Below are 18,589 nucleotides of genomic sequence, written 5' to 3' on the forward strand. Positions count from 1 at the left end.
TAATTAATTGAAGTTTATACAAAATTTCAATTATCAATAAATTCAATAATTATAATTGCCTCACTTTAACAGGCAATAATTATCATTCAGATATTGGTTTGATAGAACAAGCTTAAACTGTCACTTCCTACTTTTAATCTTCATTGAATTTCCAACATCTTAGAATTAGGGCTGTTCCAGAAATGATCAAATGGGGGGGTCGGGCGGCAAACGTTATTTTTTTGTGTGGGTGGTCGTATTTTTTCATATTTTAATTGGTCCGTGGTTGGACTGTTAAAAAAATATTTATTATGGGTAGTGGGTAGTTTCTATTGTTTTATTTTGTGCCACGTGGGTGTTGAGTTTTCAGAATATTTTTATTGTCGCTCTTGTCGTGTTGGTTACAAAACGTTGGAGGGAAAATTGAAAATGTGATTTCGAAATGCTGCTTTCGAAATCGGAAATCGGAAGTAACATAGAACTATTCGAGTTGTCGCTCTTTGCAGCGCATAACTTTCCATTACGGCACTCTTCAAATTAGAGGCGCGTTTAGTAGGGTCCCTTTGGACGTGATGGCGGCGAACTCTGTTCTGTAGATTATTACAGTTTACAGTGCATCAATTTTGGGAATATTTTGAAACCAATAGGTATTCCGTTTTCTAATAAAAATAGGCAAACCTTAGTTGATTTATACGAGGGTACCGATGCGTTATATTTATCAGTCGGTGTGATGGTGATAGAGGCCTCCGGGCGCGGGCTCCATTAGAAGACGAACGATTCGTGGAAAAACATATCCATACCCATTTCATGATAATAGCATCGTTTGGACTCCCAATCTTTCCAACATTCCCGCCATAGATGCCTTTGATTGTTGATGTGACATCCTTTCTTCAGAACTACTGTGATACAATGTCGGACAGGTATTACCACGTCATTGACTAGAATGTTTGTCCCGAAAACCTCGCGAGATTTGTACCGTTTTCATTTTTAAAAATATTTTTGTGGTGGGTCTGGTTAGTTTTTTTTTTTTATTAGATGGGTCATTGTAAAATGAGTTTATTAATTTGATGGGTCATGGGGTAATTTTTTATTTTTTTTTATGGGTGCTTGGTATATACAAAAGGTGCCTCCCGACCCCCCCATGTATTTATTTCTGGAATAGCCCTTACTATTGATACATGCAGGTCTTATTAAGTATTTACTCTTAGAAGGGAGATAACTCTAAATCACTCACATCAAACTCGTGTGAAAACCCCACATCCGAGTCTGCATGTAGCGATTGAACATGCTGCAGGAAATCCTCTTTTCTCACAGTGGTGAACCTCTTCTCTAAGTCTTCCTTCACAGCATTGTAAGACTGTTCATCTATCATACAAAAATGATAATAAACACATTAAACAATATTCAGTATCCATAAGTTACTAAGTATGACATTTCTTAATTTTATTTTTAATTTAAATCTACATGTAGCTGCTCTTGGAAGGAGAGGAGAGAAGGAATAATTTCTACAAAATCTTTCATTTACATTGACCCTTAAAAGTATTTATTAAATCTGTGTAAATCCAGAGAGCTATAAAAATATGTGAGTCCAATTCAATTTACGAAGCTCTTTGCATTATGTGTTTGTGCAATTCATCCATTTATGAAAATACCAGTTTGTTTACCTGCTGGATCAGCCACTACAATAACTGTAGACGGGGGAGAGTTGTTGTTTGTTGGAACAGCCAAGTAGTTGTATGCAGCCTGGTAATACTTCCTGCAAGTCATAGACCTAAAGACAAAGTAATCCCAACTTTATGTAACACTACAAACACAAGTCATAGACCTAAAGACAAAGTAATCCCTACTTTATGTAACACTACAAACACAAGTCATAGACCTAAAGACAAAGTAATCCTGACTTTATGTAACCCTACAAACACAAGTCATAGACCTAAAGACAAAGTAATCCCAACTTTATGTAACCCTACAAACACAAGTCATAGACCTGAAGACAAAGTAATCCCGACTTTATGTAACACTACAAACACAAGTCATAGACCAAAAGACAAAGTAATCCTGACTTTATGTAACACTACAAACACAAGTCATAGACCTAAAGACAAAGTAATCCCGACTTTATGTAACACTACAAACACAAGTCATAGACCTAAAGACAAAGTAATCCCGACTTTATGTAACACTACAAACACAAGTCATAGACCTAAAGACAAAGTAATCCCGACTTTATGTAACACTATAAACACAAGTCATAGACCTAAAGACAAAGTAATCCCGACTTTATGTAACACTACAAACACAAGAAATCCAATGTGCATCTGTACATACACATCATCACACTTTTCACATGAATTTGATAATTTAATCACAGAATTTCTTCTCTCTATTAGCCATCAGTACAATCATTTAGTTAATTTCACCTGCATCCAATGAATCCTAAGACTGCTAGGAGGATGAAAATGATCGTACAGACGACACCTGCCACTATCCCAGCATTCACCACTTGGGAATCGGCTTGATTTACCGCTGTAGGATCTGAAAGGCAATTATTGTTCTCTAGAGATCAAATGAAACACCCCTAATCTAATACTTTCTTTTTTTTTTATAAAGATGTGCATGCAAATAATTGGATCAATCATTCACAGGTTCTTTAAAACACAACTTGTGGATACACATATACAAAGTCATATAAAACAAAGAATCATGATTTTCAATATAAAATTAAATGTGGAACTTCAAGTTTAATCTCCTAGTAGTTTCCTGAAAAATAGCCATTCTATAATTAATTATGATGACTTTGATGTTTCATGCTGAATTTAATGATAGAAATTGAAAAAATGAAAATATGAAACGCTACAGGTACTCAGTACATGAGGTGATGCTGGGTGATAAAAAGCATGCAGGCTTGTGTGTGCAGTATGGCATTAAAGTGAAACCAAGATACCAATGAACAGGTCCCACGTACAGTAAAACATGGCTGTAAGGAACATGCTAACAGTGGATTACTGCTTACATAGAGAAGTGATAACATTACCTACATAATACGAATAAGATGGGATAAAACGAAGTACGCCATTACGAAAAAAATATGAAATTCCTGGCGCTATTGCTATAACCGTGTTTTACTGTGCATGTATGATGAGAGTAATCTAAAATTAGGCTTTTGAATTCAGTTTTTCAGAGATACATTCATACACAAGAGGGGCGGAATTTACACGTCTTATTTCAATTAGATTGTGAAAAGAGGGGTGGAACTTCCATGTCTTATTTTAATTAGATTGTGAAAAGAGGGGTGGAATTTACACGTCTTATTCTAATTAGATTGTGAAAAGAGTTGCATTTGGTCAATAGGTTTTAAAATAATTTCATGTAAATGAAACAGAAACTCAGACATGGATTAAGCTGAAATAAAAATCAAAAGATTTTTCCCCCCACTTTTAAAAACAAAAAAAATATTTGCAGCAATAGACGTTAGAAATGCAGACCGTTTTAAAACATTGCATGGGAAGTATTCATGAAACATTTCAGTCACTAAAATTTGAGTTCTTCATTTTTAAAATTCTACAAAACTGTAAGAATAGAAAAGTTTACATGCAATCTGTAGAGTCTCCATGCAAAAAACTGAAAAAAAAGTTAATGGAAAGAAAGGGGGGATCCTAAAAACAACATAAGAGCACTACATGTCAAACACATTCATCATACATATTTGTTGCGCAATCACCTTCCATAATGGGTTCTTGAATTTCAGGTGGGCGAGTAGGAAAAGAAATACTGGTAAAATTGACAATGGAATGATTTCCTGGCAAATATTTCCGCACTTCTTTCATTTCTGAAAATACATGTTAGTATCTGTAAATAGCAGCAATACATAGATGTGTTGTTAATACCCAATAAATGAAATGCTCTATGTATTTTGAAAAGCATAGCTTGGAGTTAGCAGAGGATGATACAGATGTATGAATGGAGGTTAAAACTGCGATAAAAGCAATATTCTTTCTGTAAAACCTTAACTAATGATGTTCCTAAATTGTACATATGATAAAGCATAACTGTGGGTTTTTTTCATTTTTCATCGAATACCAATTTTTTGTGTGTGGTTATGTCAGTCCAAGAAATCAAGTGCTATAGGAAGTGTAAGTTTCGCTCATAAAGGAGAGCACAAAGTACTCGTAGCTTTCCACAAAATTACGGACCCGTAAAATTGTATATCTTGACAAGTACATGAAGAAATGCATTTCTTAACATATCAAAAAAATCATGTACCAGTATGAATGAAATTGTACGTGTATGTCTTAAAATATTTACAAATTACGAATCAATAAAAATATATTTCTTACAAAATCCAAAAAATTTGAGGATTTATGAAATCAATGATCTTCAAGGCGTTTTTAATTTTTTGTGTGAAGTTAACCATCCAAATGTCATGACTGGATCAAAATTCCGAACTTTAAAGTTTTAGACATAGAAAATTGAAGTAAGCAAATCTTGTTCACCACATCCAAGCGCAACCACCCCGTTCACTGCCTATAATGAGGTCGACAGATCACACGACCAGTGGACAGAAAACCACAAAACCTGCCCAACGCCTAGCTAGCTTTGCAGTAACGATGATGCTCTAAATGAGTGCAAAACAACCAATACAAATCAGACGTCAAAGTTCAAAAAATTCTCAAAATATACATGCATCATGTCTATCAAAACAACTTTCTAAATCAATCTAAAAGAATTAATCAAAAGTTGCATATGAATTTACAATTTTAATTCGATTCTTTTTTATAGCATTAAAAATGCATTTATTAATTTTTATTGGTGGCAAAGTTTGAATTTGCATAATTGAAAGTTTTACACTTGATGGTCGCGTATTAGCCATTCTGAGAACTCTTTGTCTGCCAATGAAAGCGTTGCCAACAAAGGAACATCACAATGCAATGAATAATGAAACAATGAAGAACTGATCAGAATTCTGTAGGAATCGTTTTCTTGAATGATATCGGAATGCACACTGTTCTACATAGGAAAAGAAATACACTGTACGATAAAAACAAGCACAAATTAATTTTACGGTAATAAAAAAGTTTCCGGTTAGAATTACACAAATCTACATAAATAACTGTTTAACTGAATGAGCATTATTGAAATAAAACAATGTCTACTAGAACATATATACACAAAAGCTGTCACAATAGCTCTGTATATTACAGTACAGAAATTATTACACAAACAGCAAGGAAAATGGCCAGAAATGAACAGGACAATAAATATGTGTCACCTGGTTCATTAACATATTCATGAGTCATGGTGGTGTTAGCAACGGATAAAATGCTCCTCGAATAATTGGCGAGGGGCAGTGCTGCCAAAAAGACAGGATTATCATGTATGTACATACAAGAAATAGAACAATGACTTATTTCATGATTTAAAATTACTATAAAGCAGTTTCGATAGACACAAGATATTTAATATACATGTAAGTCATATCTCAGATTTATTTGAATAAGAAAAAAAAATTATAATAATTTCAAGCATTTCATATCAGTTTGAAAAACTCTGACTGTATTATTTAAATATCATTACTTAGTTCAAATGCCTTAATTTGAATACTGAACCTAAAAACTACCACATATATATGTACAAACTTAACGTAGGAAATGAAAGTTATACTATATAACATGATCGTTAGAATATAAAGTCAACAATAGGTACTATACAGACACATCAACATACAGGTAAAAAAAAAAGTTAGACTTTTGAGTTAGAAATAAATATAAATATATCTCACACAATATCATGTATAGGACTGTGTTTGGTGTACTGTGATTTATACAGGGTTGGTGTATTATCATGTATAGGACTGTGTTTGGTGTACTGTGATTTATACAGGGTTGGTGTATTATTAGTTACACAGTTAGTTAGTGACCTGATACGGAAAAATACATGGTGTGAAAAGAAAACCCGTATCGGGCGAGGCGAAGCCGAGCCCGATACGGGTTTTCTTTTCACACCATGTATTTTTCCGTATCAGGTCACTAACTGACTGTGTAACGAATTTATCACGTCGAAGACCTCTAACTGTATATGTGGGGGTCTATATCATACAACTTAGTCAAATGTCTTTCCTTTTGAAACGGCTGCAAGTCGAACCCGACGATAAATAAAATTACTCGCCCAATACGGATTTTACTCGCATGATACGGTTTTTTTCACGGCGTCATGTGACCAAGATCTGACCAATCAGATTTCAACAATTTTGTCTGAGGCGTGATAAGGAAAAATACATGGTGTGAAAAGAAAACCCGTATCAACAAAGCAAAAAAACAATCGCATCACTCTCGATCTCAATCGGTTACCAGAACCCCCCAGTCAACGACACAGATGAACATCACAAAAATGTTAACCAGTGTCCATAATCCAGAAAAGAAAACAAACAATAAAAAACCTCAAAGCCAGGCTTCTCGCTCTCCTCCGACTCATCGGACATCACGTAATTCTGCAAGAAATGCCAGACAAAATTGCGATTCAAGACAGCAAAGTCGCGATGGACAAAGCAGACAAAGCCGACGAGACCTCCACTCCAACGACAAAGGGTAAAGTGTACATTACAGGTATAATTATCCCAGATAATTTTGAACCGGATCGTCTAAAGGACTATGTTTTGTATTTATGGAATGATCATTATTTTTTTCTTGTCTTCATGTGAAAAATTTGAATATTTTTTACAGTATATAACAATGAAAGATTCAAGAAATTATATTATAATGCATGAACTTATTTGATATCATATCAGTAAATGTCCGAGGTATAAACTCGGACGAAAAAAGAATAAAACTTTATGATTGGTTAAGAGACACTAAAGTTGATATTGCATTTCTACAAGAAACCCATTACATAGAAAAAAAATGAAACGAAATATAATGTAAGATGGTTTGGAAAATCTTATCACTGTTTCAGCGAATCACAATTTAGTAAAGGAGTATCTATACTATTTAAAAAAGATTTGAATATTGATATACTAGAAAAACATATAACGATAGACGGAAGAAGATTATATTTAAAGGTGAAAATAGATGATGATATTTTTTCTTTGTTAAACATTTATGCACCAAACAACCCCAAAGAGAGATGTATTTTTTTTCTCAAAATTGCATAATTTCCTGGATAAGAAAATATCAGAAGAGAGTGTTATAATATGTGGAGATTTCAATTGTAAAATAGAGAATACACAGGATCCAAGTTCTAGAAAACTAAACAAAATACTAACCTCATTAGATATGTTTGATTCATGGAACAGTAAGCACCCGGACTTAAGGTTAATCGATCCTCGTGTGATGTCATAGGTTTTGCAAAAATCTTTATCAAATTAAACTTTGCGCATGATAGAAATATATCTTCAGAGAAATTTTATTCACTGCATAAAATAAAAAATTTGGTAAACTATTGATATTGAAAAAGTGTATATTTTCTATAGATAATCGATTCTTTATAATTAAAAAAAATGTTGTCAAGGGCAATAACTCCTATGCTGGTATTTCTTCTACAGCATATCTATTATGCACGATTTCCCTAATATCCACAATTAATTTATACATATTTATGAATTAACAGTTTTTTTTAAACTGTTGACATTTAAAATGTGTCATTTCAACAAGTTTTATCTATTTTAATTATTCTGTACAACGAAAATGTGTGATTTTCTGATGTTAATATATACTTCCGTTTTTTTTATGTCTGACATCTTTAAAAATGTGGCAACATACACATTTTCTTTGGTTATTTTTTAAATTTAACTATATTGAATGAAAATTAATACAGTTTTTGCACTTTTAACCATTATTATTGATAAGTCACACGAGGATCGATCCACCTTAAACGGCTATACATGGTGCAATTCAAACGACATTCCTTGTAGCAGAATAGATTATGTGTTTATAAGTAAAAATTTCATATATGATTTAGAAAACATTATCATACGTAAAATTCCAGGTAATGTAGCTAAAAAGAGAATATCGGATCACAGAGTACTAAAACTACTATTTATTATAAAACAAATCATAACAAAAGAGGAACAGGATACTGGAAATTGAATAACTCTCATCTAAAAGATTTAGAATATAAAATGGGAATTAAAAACCTGATTACTGAAATAAAAAATGGTGACTCAGAACCACAAGATAAATGGGAATTATTCAAATTAAAAGCTCGGGACTTTTCTATTCAATTTGCTAAACAAAAAGGAAAAAATGTAAATGAAAGAATTAGAAATTTAGAAAAAGAAATAAAGATATTGAGGAATCAGACTATCAAAATATTGATATGCATAGAAAAAGAAATATCGAGGCAGAGTTGGACAGTCTATATAACAAGAAATGCCAAGGTGCTTTTATACGATCAAGATCCAAATGGATATCTGAAGGTGAGAAATGTACGAGTTATTTCTTATCTTTAGAAAAAAGTAGACAAAAACAAAGTGTTATAAAAGATTTAAAAATTTATAACAGAGATATTTCAAAAACTAGCAACATAATGTATGCCAAGTGCAATTTCTATGAAAACTTATATTCTTCCCAAAACATATCGGATGACGAAATTGATGACTAGTTGTTGAACTAGAAAATGAAATGAGTGATAATGACATACAATTATGTGAAGAATTTCACCAGTGCTTCTGGAAGTATATCAAAGATTTATTCTATGACACACTAAAACATATCTACAAAAATAATCAACTAAGCTATGTACAGAGATTAGCTGTAATTTCTCTAATCTTTAAAAAAGGAGATACAAAAGATTTGAAAAACTATAGACCAATAAGTTTAGCAAACACTGATTATAAAATTATAGCATTTATATTTGCAAAAAGACTTCAAAAGGTGTTAGATAATCTGATAAATAAAAACCAGTCCGCATATATCAAAGGTCGATATATTGGAGAGAATGCTAGACTAATTCTAGACATTTTTGAATACTGCGAAGAATCAGCTGATGAAGGAATTTTGCTATTTGTAGATTTTGAAAAAGCTTTTGACTCTGTCGAATGGAATTTCATGTTCAAAACATTAACAAAATTCAAATTTAAAGAAAATTTTCTAAAATGGATTAAAATATTGTATACAAACCCAATATTTAGGTTAAAAAACAAGAGGCCCAAGGGCCTAGAATCGCTCTTCTGATAAATTGTACAACCCCACCATTTCTATTCTTAGCCTCTTAGTATTCTAAATCTTTAGTTAAATCCTAAGAATTCAAAAAAAGTAGGTCAATGTGACCTACTTTTTGGTTTACACATTTTGAGAACCCAAGAAATATCAACTGACAAAGTTTTATGATTTTAAGCCAATTAGTATCTGAATATTGAAATATAGCTGTCAAATTCCAATCGTAGGTCATGGTGACCTACTTTTTGGTCATCGAACTCCGAACATGCAAGACCCATCAACTGACAAAGTTTGATGACTGTAGGTCAAATAGTCTCTGAAATATATAAATATAGCCGTCAAATTCCAAAAGTAGGTCAAGGTGACCTACTTTTTCGTCAACACCCTTCAAACATGCAAGACCCAACAACTGACAACGTTTGATGACTGTAGGTCAAATAGTATCTGAATTATATAAATATAGCCGTCCAATTCCAAAAGTAGGTCAAGGTGACCTACTTTTTGGTCAACACCCTTTGAACATGCAAGACGCATCAACTGACAAAGTTTGATGACTGTAGGTCAAATAGTATCAAATATATAAATATAGGTGTCCAATTCCAAAAGTAGGTCAAGTTGACCTACTTTTTGGTCGAAACCCTTCGAACATGCAAGACCCATCAACTGACAAAGTTTGATGACTGTAGGTCAAATAGTATCTGAATATATAAATATAGCCGTCAAATTCCAAAAGTAGGTCAAAGTGACCTACTTTTTGGTCGACACACTCCGTTGACTCAAGATGCATCAACTGTCAAAGTTTGATGATTGTAGGTCAAATAGTGTCTGAAATATAGTAATTTAGCTGTCAAATACCAAAAGTAGGTCACGGTGACCTACTTTTGGTTGACACAAACCGAAGACGAAGACGTATCAACTGACAAAGTTTGATGATCCTAGGTTTTACAGTGCCCAAAATATGCATCTAAAATTGAAAATGTGAAATTTGAATATCTGCAAAATTCAAAAAGTAGGTCACTGTGACCTACTTTTTTTATAAATATGTTTCAAGGCCTCAAGATGCATCAACTTACAAGATTTGATGATTCTAAACCTCTCGGTATTTGAAATAACAACTTAAAATATATCTATAAATGATAAGCCATAAAATTCAGAAAGTAGGTCACGGTGACCTATTTTTCAGTTGACGCATTTCAAGGTCCCATGATCCACCAACTGACAAGTTTTGATGATCATAGGCTTCAAAGTGTCCAAGATATGCATCAAAATTAATTTTAAAATAAATACCTGCAAAATTCAAAAAGTAGGTCACCGTGACCTACTTTTGAGACAACTTGACACAAGGTCCTAAGATGCATCAACTGTCAAAATTTGATGATCCTAGTCCTTATAATGGCTAAAATATCTAAGATTTAAGGAATTTAAAAAAAATTTAAATTTAGGTCAACTTTGAAGTGACCTTGAGACCACGCCCTTTGCCCCAGGGTAATGCCTTGAACAATTTTTAATCTACAACATATCCTCATCCTTATGTGTAAGTTTGGTGATAATCTGCCCTGTGGTTCTTGAGAAGAAGATTTTTTAGCAACCACTACTTTTGTTTGTATTTTCCTGATTATCTCTCCTTGTTAAAGGGTCACATCCCTTTATTTAGTATGTATGAAAGCCCTTGGGCCAATGATACCCTGTACCAAATTTGAAAGAAATTGGCCAAGGGGTTCTTGAGTTATAGCCCTTTTTCTAAAAAGTTTACGCACACCGCACAAATGGCCATAGCATTAGCTCTTTGAGCCTTTGGCTCAGAAGAGCTAATAATGGTTGGATATCTAAAACCTGCAACATGAAACGAGGGATACGACAGGGATGTCCAATTTCTGCGATATTATACCTATTTGTAGCTGAAATCCTGGTTCTGAAACTAAAACAGAATAAACAAATATTTGGAATAAAAACCTCTCACTTTGATGAGGAAATAAAACATGCTCACCATGCAGATAATCTCACTTTATTTTTAAAAAATATTAATTCAATGAAAGAAGCTTTGAAAGAATTGAAAATATTCTGTAAAAATGCAGGATCTAAAGTGAATATTAATAAAACAGAATGCATATTAACTGGTACTTTAAAAGACACAACAAATGAAATGTTTGGTATAAAAGTAAACACTGAGTCTTTAAAATGTTTAGGAATATACTTAGGAAATAATAAGAAAGAATGTTACCGCAAAAACTGGATAGATAAATGTGAAAACATGGAAAAACTCTTTGAAACATGGAAAAAAAGAAAATTAACAATCTTTGGAAAGAACGAAATCATAAATACTTTAGGTACTAGCAAATTTATTTACATAGCATCTGTATTACCAATTCCAGGAACTGATATTTTAAAACGATTAAAACAAAAGCATTTTTAACTTTCTTTGGAGTAAAAAAGACAGAATAAAAAGAAAAACCATAATAGGTCCAGTAAATGAAGGAGGAATAGGTGTTATTGATATAATCCTTAAATTTCAAGCACTTAAAGCTGCATGGGTATCAAGACTTATCAAAAATGATAATCAAAATACTATTAAAAAGCATATAGAAAACATACTCAGAAGTCAAAATACAGATATTGAATATGTCATTAAAATGAATTCTATAGATATTAGAGATTTTAATACATTTGGCAATCTGCCAATGTTTTACAAAGAAGTATTCATATACTTTAATAAATGCAAAAAATTAAAACCGTTAAGTACAATGAACATATCAGAAATACTCCAAGAGCCCATATGGTATAACAGATATTTTACGTACATGGGAAGACCGATATTCTTCACGAATTGAGTGAAAAGCGGGATAAAATACGTGAAAGACCTATTTATAGAGAATGAATTCAAAACAATCAATGATATAAAAAGTACATTAAGTTGTAAAGCTAACTATATATGTGAATATAAGGTTGTTAAATCAGTCTTCAAAAATCTAATTGAAAAACTAAAAAATCTAGCAAAGTTTGTTAACATAAAAAATAAAAGAACATTCTTATTTCATAAAAACGAGTATCATATTTTAGAAAATATAAAATGTAAAATCTTTTATGAAATTTTATTAAAAAGTAAATTTATATATCCCCTGTATCAAAAAAAATTCCAAACTGAATATGAAATAAACCAAGAAGATTGGAAACAGATATATATTCAAAAAATCAAATTTTCATTAGACAAAAATATTGCAGAATTTAATTATAAACTATTAAATAATACACTTTGCTGCAAGCAAATGCTGAGCAAGTGGAAGAAAGAGCAAAATGGAAATTGTTTTTTATGTGATATGACTGAAAATATTGAACACCTGATTTTCAAATGTAAAAATGTACAAAACATTTGGAAAATTGTAAGTCTCACCACAAAAGTTAACATCAGATGGAAAGATATATTGATTGGATTTCATCATGAAAATAACAGAAAGGTACAATTGTTAAACAATATCATATCTTTTGTTGCTCTCAAAATATATAAATATAAGATGTTCTGTAGACTAGAAAATGTGGATGAACAGGAATACAATATTCAGAACCATATCAAACAAAAAGTTTTATTTTGGTATAAAATTTTGAAATACTGTAAATGTAATCTAAATATGGATGTTATAGAAAAACTAGGTAATGTTTTGTGACATGTATGTATATGTGTGTGTATATGTGTGTATGTATATGTGTACATACTGTCATCACATTGTATATTTTTATAATACACACTATGAACTTATTCATAGTAACAAGGTTTATTTTTTTGTGTGATTGAAATCAATATTATAAATGTATTTAATAAACCGCTACTTCCGGGAGTAACCTGTCTCCCAGCTAGGCTGCCTAAGGGTCATCTATGGACTCTTTAAGTTGGCGTGTGTGGACCTTTAAGGCAGCATGAGCGGTATATTAACTCTTCAGTCTATTTATATAACATTATTTTTATGAATCAAATCTTAAATCATTTCATCTATAGTGATGTTCTTTTTTCTTTAAAAAAAATGTATAATATTTTGTTTTGTTTGTCCAAACAAATATCATAATTGATACACATAATAATTTTTTAAATATACAGTATAATACGCTAGACAGATAACTATACTTAAGCTTGTACATTATAAAATAGAATTTATAGAATGTGCCCTGCGTGGCACAGTAGGAAATGTCTTGTTAAATTTTGAGGGAGCTTAGCCAGGGCCCCATCCCTGACAGCTGCCCTATAGTGTACTTTATTATTACTATCATTATTGTTATAGAATAGGTTCTGGGAAATAAAATATATATATATTTAAAAAACAAAAAAAACAAAAAAACAAAAAAAACTGTGTAACGAATTTATCACGTCGAAGACCTCTAACTGGATATGTGGGGGGTCTATATCATATAACTTAGTCAAATGTCTTTCCTTTTGACACGGCTGCAAGTCGAACCCGACGATAAATAAAATTACTCGCCCAATACGGATTTTACTCGCATGATACGGTTTTTTTCACGGCGTCATGTGACCAAGATCTGACCAATTAGATTTCAACAATTTTGTCTGAGGCGTGATAATATCATGTATAGGACTGTGTTTGGTGTACTGTGATTTATACAGGGTTGGTGTATTATCATGTATAGGACTGTGTTTGGTGTACTGTAATTTATACAGGGTTGGTCATGAGAAATACTCAAATGGGATGACTGAACTAACCAGATGGGCTGAATTTCTACCAAGGTCACAATGAAGTAAGGTGAATTTCTACCAAAGTCACAATGAAGTAAGGTGAATTTCTACCAAGGTCACAATAAAGTAAGGGAATGTGAACATTAAACACTGAATCAGTTTTATACGTTAGCCTTGTAAGTAACTTAAAATACATCTTAACCTCATGAAATGCAACACCTGTACATCTTAACCTCATCAAATGTAACATACGTACATCTTAACCACATCAAATGTAACATACGTACATCTTAACCTCATCAAATGTAACATATGTACATCTTAACCTCATCCAATGTAACATATGTACATCTTAACCTCATCCAATGTAACATACGTACATCTTAACCACATCAAATGTAACATATGTACATCTTAACCTCATCAAATGTAACATCTGACATGAGACACAGACTTTAAAGATACTTTGTTAAAGACAAAAGAGGGGATGGATGCGACAAAACTATTTGTAAAACCTGAATAAAGTGTGTCTTAAGTGTGTCTTTATTGAGTGTAATTGCACGATTGAAAGCTTTCAGTATTATTTCAAATTCATAGCCCTTTGTTTAAAACTGTAAAAAAAAGTGGTTACATACATAAAACTTTTCCATACTATTCCCAAACCTAAAATGCTTCACTAGAATACATGTCAAACACACAAGTGTACTAATAGTATAACTACATATATCCTGTATTTTAAGTGTATCTACGCTACTCACATCCTTATGTCAACATGTACAGTACATGTACGGACATAAGAACAGAATGGTTACAAACGAACATAAGAAAAAAATCCCAGTCACTGTTATTTCAATTTATATCATGCAAAAAAAAGAGTAAGCTTTCAAATGAATGAAAATATTGTTCTCACCATCTTCTGACAACTCTACAGTCACAGAAAACACAATGATCTTTATGATAAGACGACAGAAAGTTTTAGCAATGTAAATATCATCAAAGAAGAATGGATTAACACACGTTCTTTTAAGAAGGACATCATTTGAATGGAATGATTAATTAGAGTAGTAGCTGATGACCTAGAGATGTATGACAAACAGTTGGCAATGACCCCGTTAACATGAATTATAAGTAACAATGTGCTGGAAAGCAAAAGATGATTGACTTGTTTTGGAAATTTTAAAAATATACAGTGATATACTATATAAATATACATGTATTCCCTAATGAATTTGAAGTCAAAAAAGTAAGTTATGTCTTGGATTTTGGACATTAAACTCTTGATGCACCTAATTAACAATCAATGCATTCTGATTAACTAATTTCATCAGATAATTGTATAATTACTGTTAGAAGTATTAGATATTCCATGTTTGACTTCTGATAAAAGATCTCTCAATTTCATTTGTAACATGCATTATGATTTCCTGAGCAACAAACTTTCAATACTAAACATAATTTGCTACGACAGACATTGTGATGTCAGTAACGACAGACATTGTGATGTCATTGCTACGACAGACATTGTGGTGTCAGAAACTCCTGATAATTTTGTATAAAATTTATACTAAAAACATAATCAAAAGTATATTTCTTAACAAGAAGTGTTTGTGAAACACAAATGCCCCCGATAATGGCCAATTCCAGACAGAATGACAGACAGGACAAAAACAATATGCCCAACCTTCGATCTTGGGAGCATAAAAATCAAATTAGAAGGGATGAATTTAATAGCAAAGTGTGTTGTTGGGTTATAATGTAACATTACTTGGTGTAGATTAAATTTTACACAAACTGCTGTACAGTTAATTGTAACCTGTTGTAAACCAATATGGTACTTTACAATCAAATTCATGTCTAAAATTTTCCATTTCCAATGTTTTTGCCTTCCATATCTCTACAAATTGTAATGATAGCCATTTCCTCATGAATGTGAACAAGGTGTGTATGAATTTTGATAAATATAGCGTGACTATATTCACAGCTGGCAATATGCCAACAAAAAGCAAAATGTAAATATAAAAAATAAATTTTAATTTTGAAAATACATGAGAATGTATATGAACAGCAATGCTTCACGCCAGCATACTTTTCATGAACCCCTAACACACTTCAAGAAGCATACTGACATAAAATGTCGAAGTTCATACCCTCATGAATTTTCAAAAATGAAATTTATTTCTTAGATAAACATTCTGATATGAGGTAATCATTAAACCACTGTACCGCCTCAATTTCTCTTTTACTGAAGTTTTTAATATAGAAAACTAGGCATGATCTGCATTCTATGCCAATCCACTGATCGTGATGATGGTCATGTTATGAGAGCAATAATTTGGATATATATGGAGAAGAGATTGGGATACTAAATATTCAGGTACAGGTTTATGCCGAGTATGTATGAATATGCCAGATATGAATCTGTCCTCACCTGAGAGACTGAACGTCCAGGGTTTAGAGAACTCTCCTATGTAGTGCATGTTGGAATGTAGACTTTTGGTCACGCCGGCTATTTTTAGAGTGAACTCAGTGTTGGTGGGTAAACCGGTCACTATGGTCTACAAAATATTCATTATTTGTTGATTATGAAATTGTGCTTGGTACATATTGTGCAGAACAGACTGTACCTCATTTTACAATAGTTCTAATGACTCAACACCAAAAATAAATTTTTTGACATGTAAATTCTTTTATTATTTATTCAATGCTGCAATTCTTCCCCTGTGTAAATCTAAGTATATGACAAAACTGAAGACATTATCAATGAAGTACATAAATCAGATTTACATATTTTACAAACACATGGAAATAATTCACAGATCAGAAGCTGTTAAACAATCTACAGATAAGAAGCTGGGAAAGAGACTGTAAAGTTTTACATTTCATGTTTATTTTCATAATTAAATTACAGTCAAACCTATTTATCTCGAACTCATGGAGTCGAGAAAACACTTGAGATGTCAGAGTGTTCGAGATATAAAGGTCAAAATACATAAAGAAAATGTAGTTGGGACTTCCAACTCACTTTGAGAAATCTATGGTATTTGAAATATCACTGTTCGAGATACCGAAGTACAATTAAGTGTAATATCTTTAAAGCCATTAAATTGAATTTCAAAGGTCATGTCCACTTCAGTACATTAACTAATCACGTAGTAACCACACCTACTGGTAGGAATAAGAGGTAAAAGTTAACTAATCACCTACTGGTAGGAATAAGAGGTACAAGTTAACTAATCACCTACTGGTAGGAATAAGAGGTAAAAGTTAACTAATCATGCACCTACTGGTAGGAATAAGAGGTACAAGTTAACTAATCACCTACTGGTAGGAATAAGTGGTACAAGTTAACTAATCACCTACTGGTAGGAATAAGTGGTACAAGTTAACTAATCACCTACTGGTAGGAATAAGAGGTACAAGTTAACTAATCACCTACTGGTAGGAATAAGTGGTAAAAGTTAACTAATGCACCTACTGGTAGGAATAAGTGGTACAAGTTAACTAATCACCTACTGGTAGGAATAAGAGGTACAAGTTAACTAATCACCTACTGGTAGGAATAAGTGGTAAAAGTTAACTAATGCACCTACTGGTAGGAATAAGTGGTACAAGTTAACTAATCACCTACTGGTAGGAATAAGAGGTACAAGTTAACTAATCACCTACTGGTAGGAATAAGAGGTACAAGTCAACTAATCACGTAGTATCCACACCTACTGGTAGGAATAAGAGACACAAGTTAAACTGTACAGACCTCCCTCTCATTATTTTCCAGCGCTCTCCTCTGTTGGTGGTTGGTAGAGGTATCTATAATCTGGATGTAGTAGTGGTCAATGGTCCGGTAGAACTGTTTAGGTGGCTCCCAGGATATATAAATACTGCGAGATCCCAAAACCGTCAAGTTAGTCACTTCTGGTGAACTTGGGCCTAATAATAGAACAAATTGTTTAGACATGTCCTGAAGAAAATGATAAAAATCATCCATTATAATATCTGAAGTTTGTAATAGAGGAAAACTTAAAACCATGCATCAAGTATTCATTCCACATACAGAGAAGCAAGGAAGAGATTTTTGAAGATTAAATGCATTTTCACTATATACCAATTTGGGCTACAGCCTGAACCCACTGGCTCAGCCGCAGGGAAAAGCACAATTTCATCATCATGACTACTGTCTACAGGATGATTTTCATCCTGTGTGTGTGTGTTTCTAGTGGCATCCTTAACCAACATGACTATAAATACAGTTTGTTTGCTAAACATCCCTGATCTTTTAATATTGCATTTCTTTTTACCCCAACTCCCACACTCCATGGGTGCAGCTGATTCAAAATTCACAATTTTAGTTCTCCTTCTTCCAGAGATGTTCCATACCAAATTTGATATATGATAAATAAAAAAAGGCATGATTGTATTTTCAGAAAAAGATGATCAAAGGTAAAACACATTGGACAACTGTACCTCAGGTGACTGAAAAATTCTGGTAAACTTTCCTTAAAACCATTGCCCTCTTTTATAAAGTGATGAAGAAAAATTAGGTCAGAGAAGTTCAGATGAAATTTAATTTCTTATACACATCACACAAAGGAGAAAATATCAAAATACATCAAAATGTAATTTTTTTTCTCTTCCTCGAAATCTTCCATAAGCATTGTTAAGAGCCCGGTTGGATGATTTTCAACTGTTACAGTGATATTTACTTTATAAATAAAATCTTCACTTTGACAACATACACAGGTACATGACATACAGGATCCCTTAATACATGTACATACGTAAC

The 18,589-nt window shown here is 32.4% G+C and overlaps 1 protein-coding gene across 9 annotated transcripts in view; it reads right to left on the minus strand.

The window, feature by feature from the left end:
* Nucleotides 1-18,589, minus strand: part of LOC125653920 (tyrosine-protein phosphatase 99A-like) — a 53,106-nt gene that overhangs the window by 19,557 nt on the left and 14,960 nt on the right. For 2 of the 9 annotated variants that reach the window (XM_048883595.2, XM_048883594.2), the window contains 8 exons: nucleotides 17,564-17,736; nucleotides 16,238-16,364; nucleotides 14,720-14,734; nucleotides 5,249-5,329; nucleotides 3,701-3,808; nucleotides 2,400-2,514; nucleotides 1,644-1,750; nucleotides 1,214-1,344 (listed from right to left, as the gene is read on the minus strand). In XM_048883595.2, coding sequence (XP_048739552.2) covers nucleotides 1,214-1,344; nucleotides 1,644-1,750; nucleotides 2,400-2,514; nucleotides 3,701-3,808; nucleotides 5,249-5,329; nucleotides 14,720-14,734; nucleotides 16,238-16,364; nucleotides 17,564-17,736 — 857 coding nt within the window. The remainder of the gene's footprint in view (nucleotides 1-1,213; nucleotides 1,345-1,643; nucleotides 1,751-2,399; nucleotides 2,515-3,700; nucleotides 3,809-5,248; nucleotides 5,330-14,719; nucleotides 14,735-16,237; nucleotides 16,365-17,563; nucleotides 17,737-18,589) is intronic. The other 7 variants (XM_056143234.1, XM_048883598.2, XM_056143235.1 and 4 more) reach the window with 5 other exon arrangements.

Source organism: Ostrea edulis, chromosome 7, assembly GCF_947568905.1.
Source record: "Ostrea edulis chromosome 7, xbOstEdul1.1, whole genome shotgun sequence".
Taxonomy (NCBI): domain Eukaryota; kingdom Metazoa; phylum Mollusca; class Bivalvia; order Ostreida; family Ostreidae; genus Ostrea; species Ostrea edulis.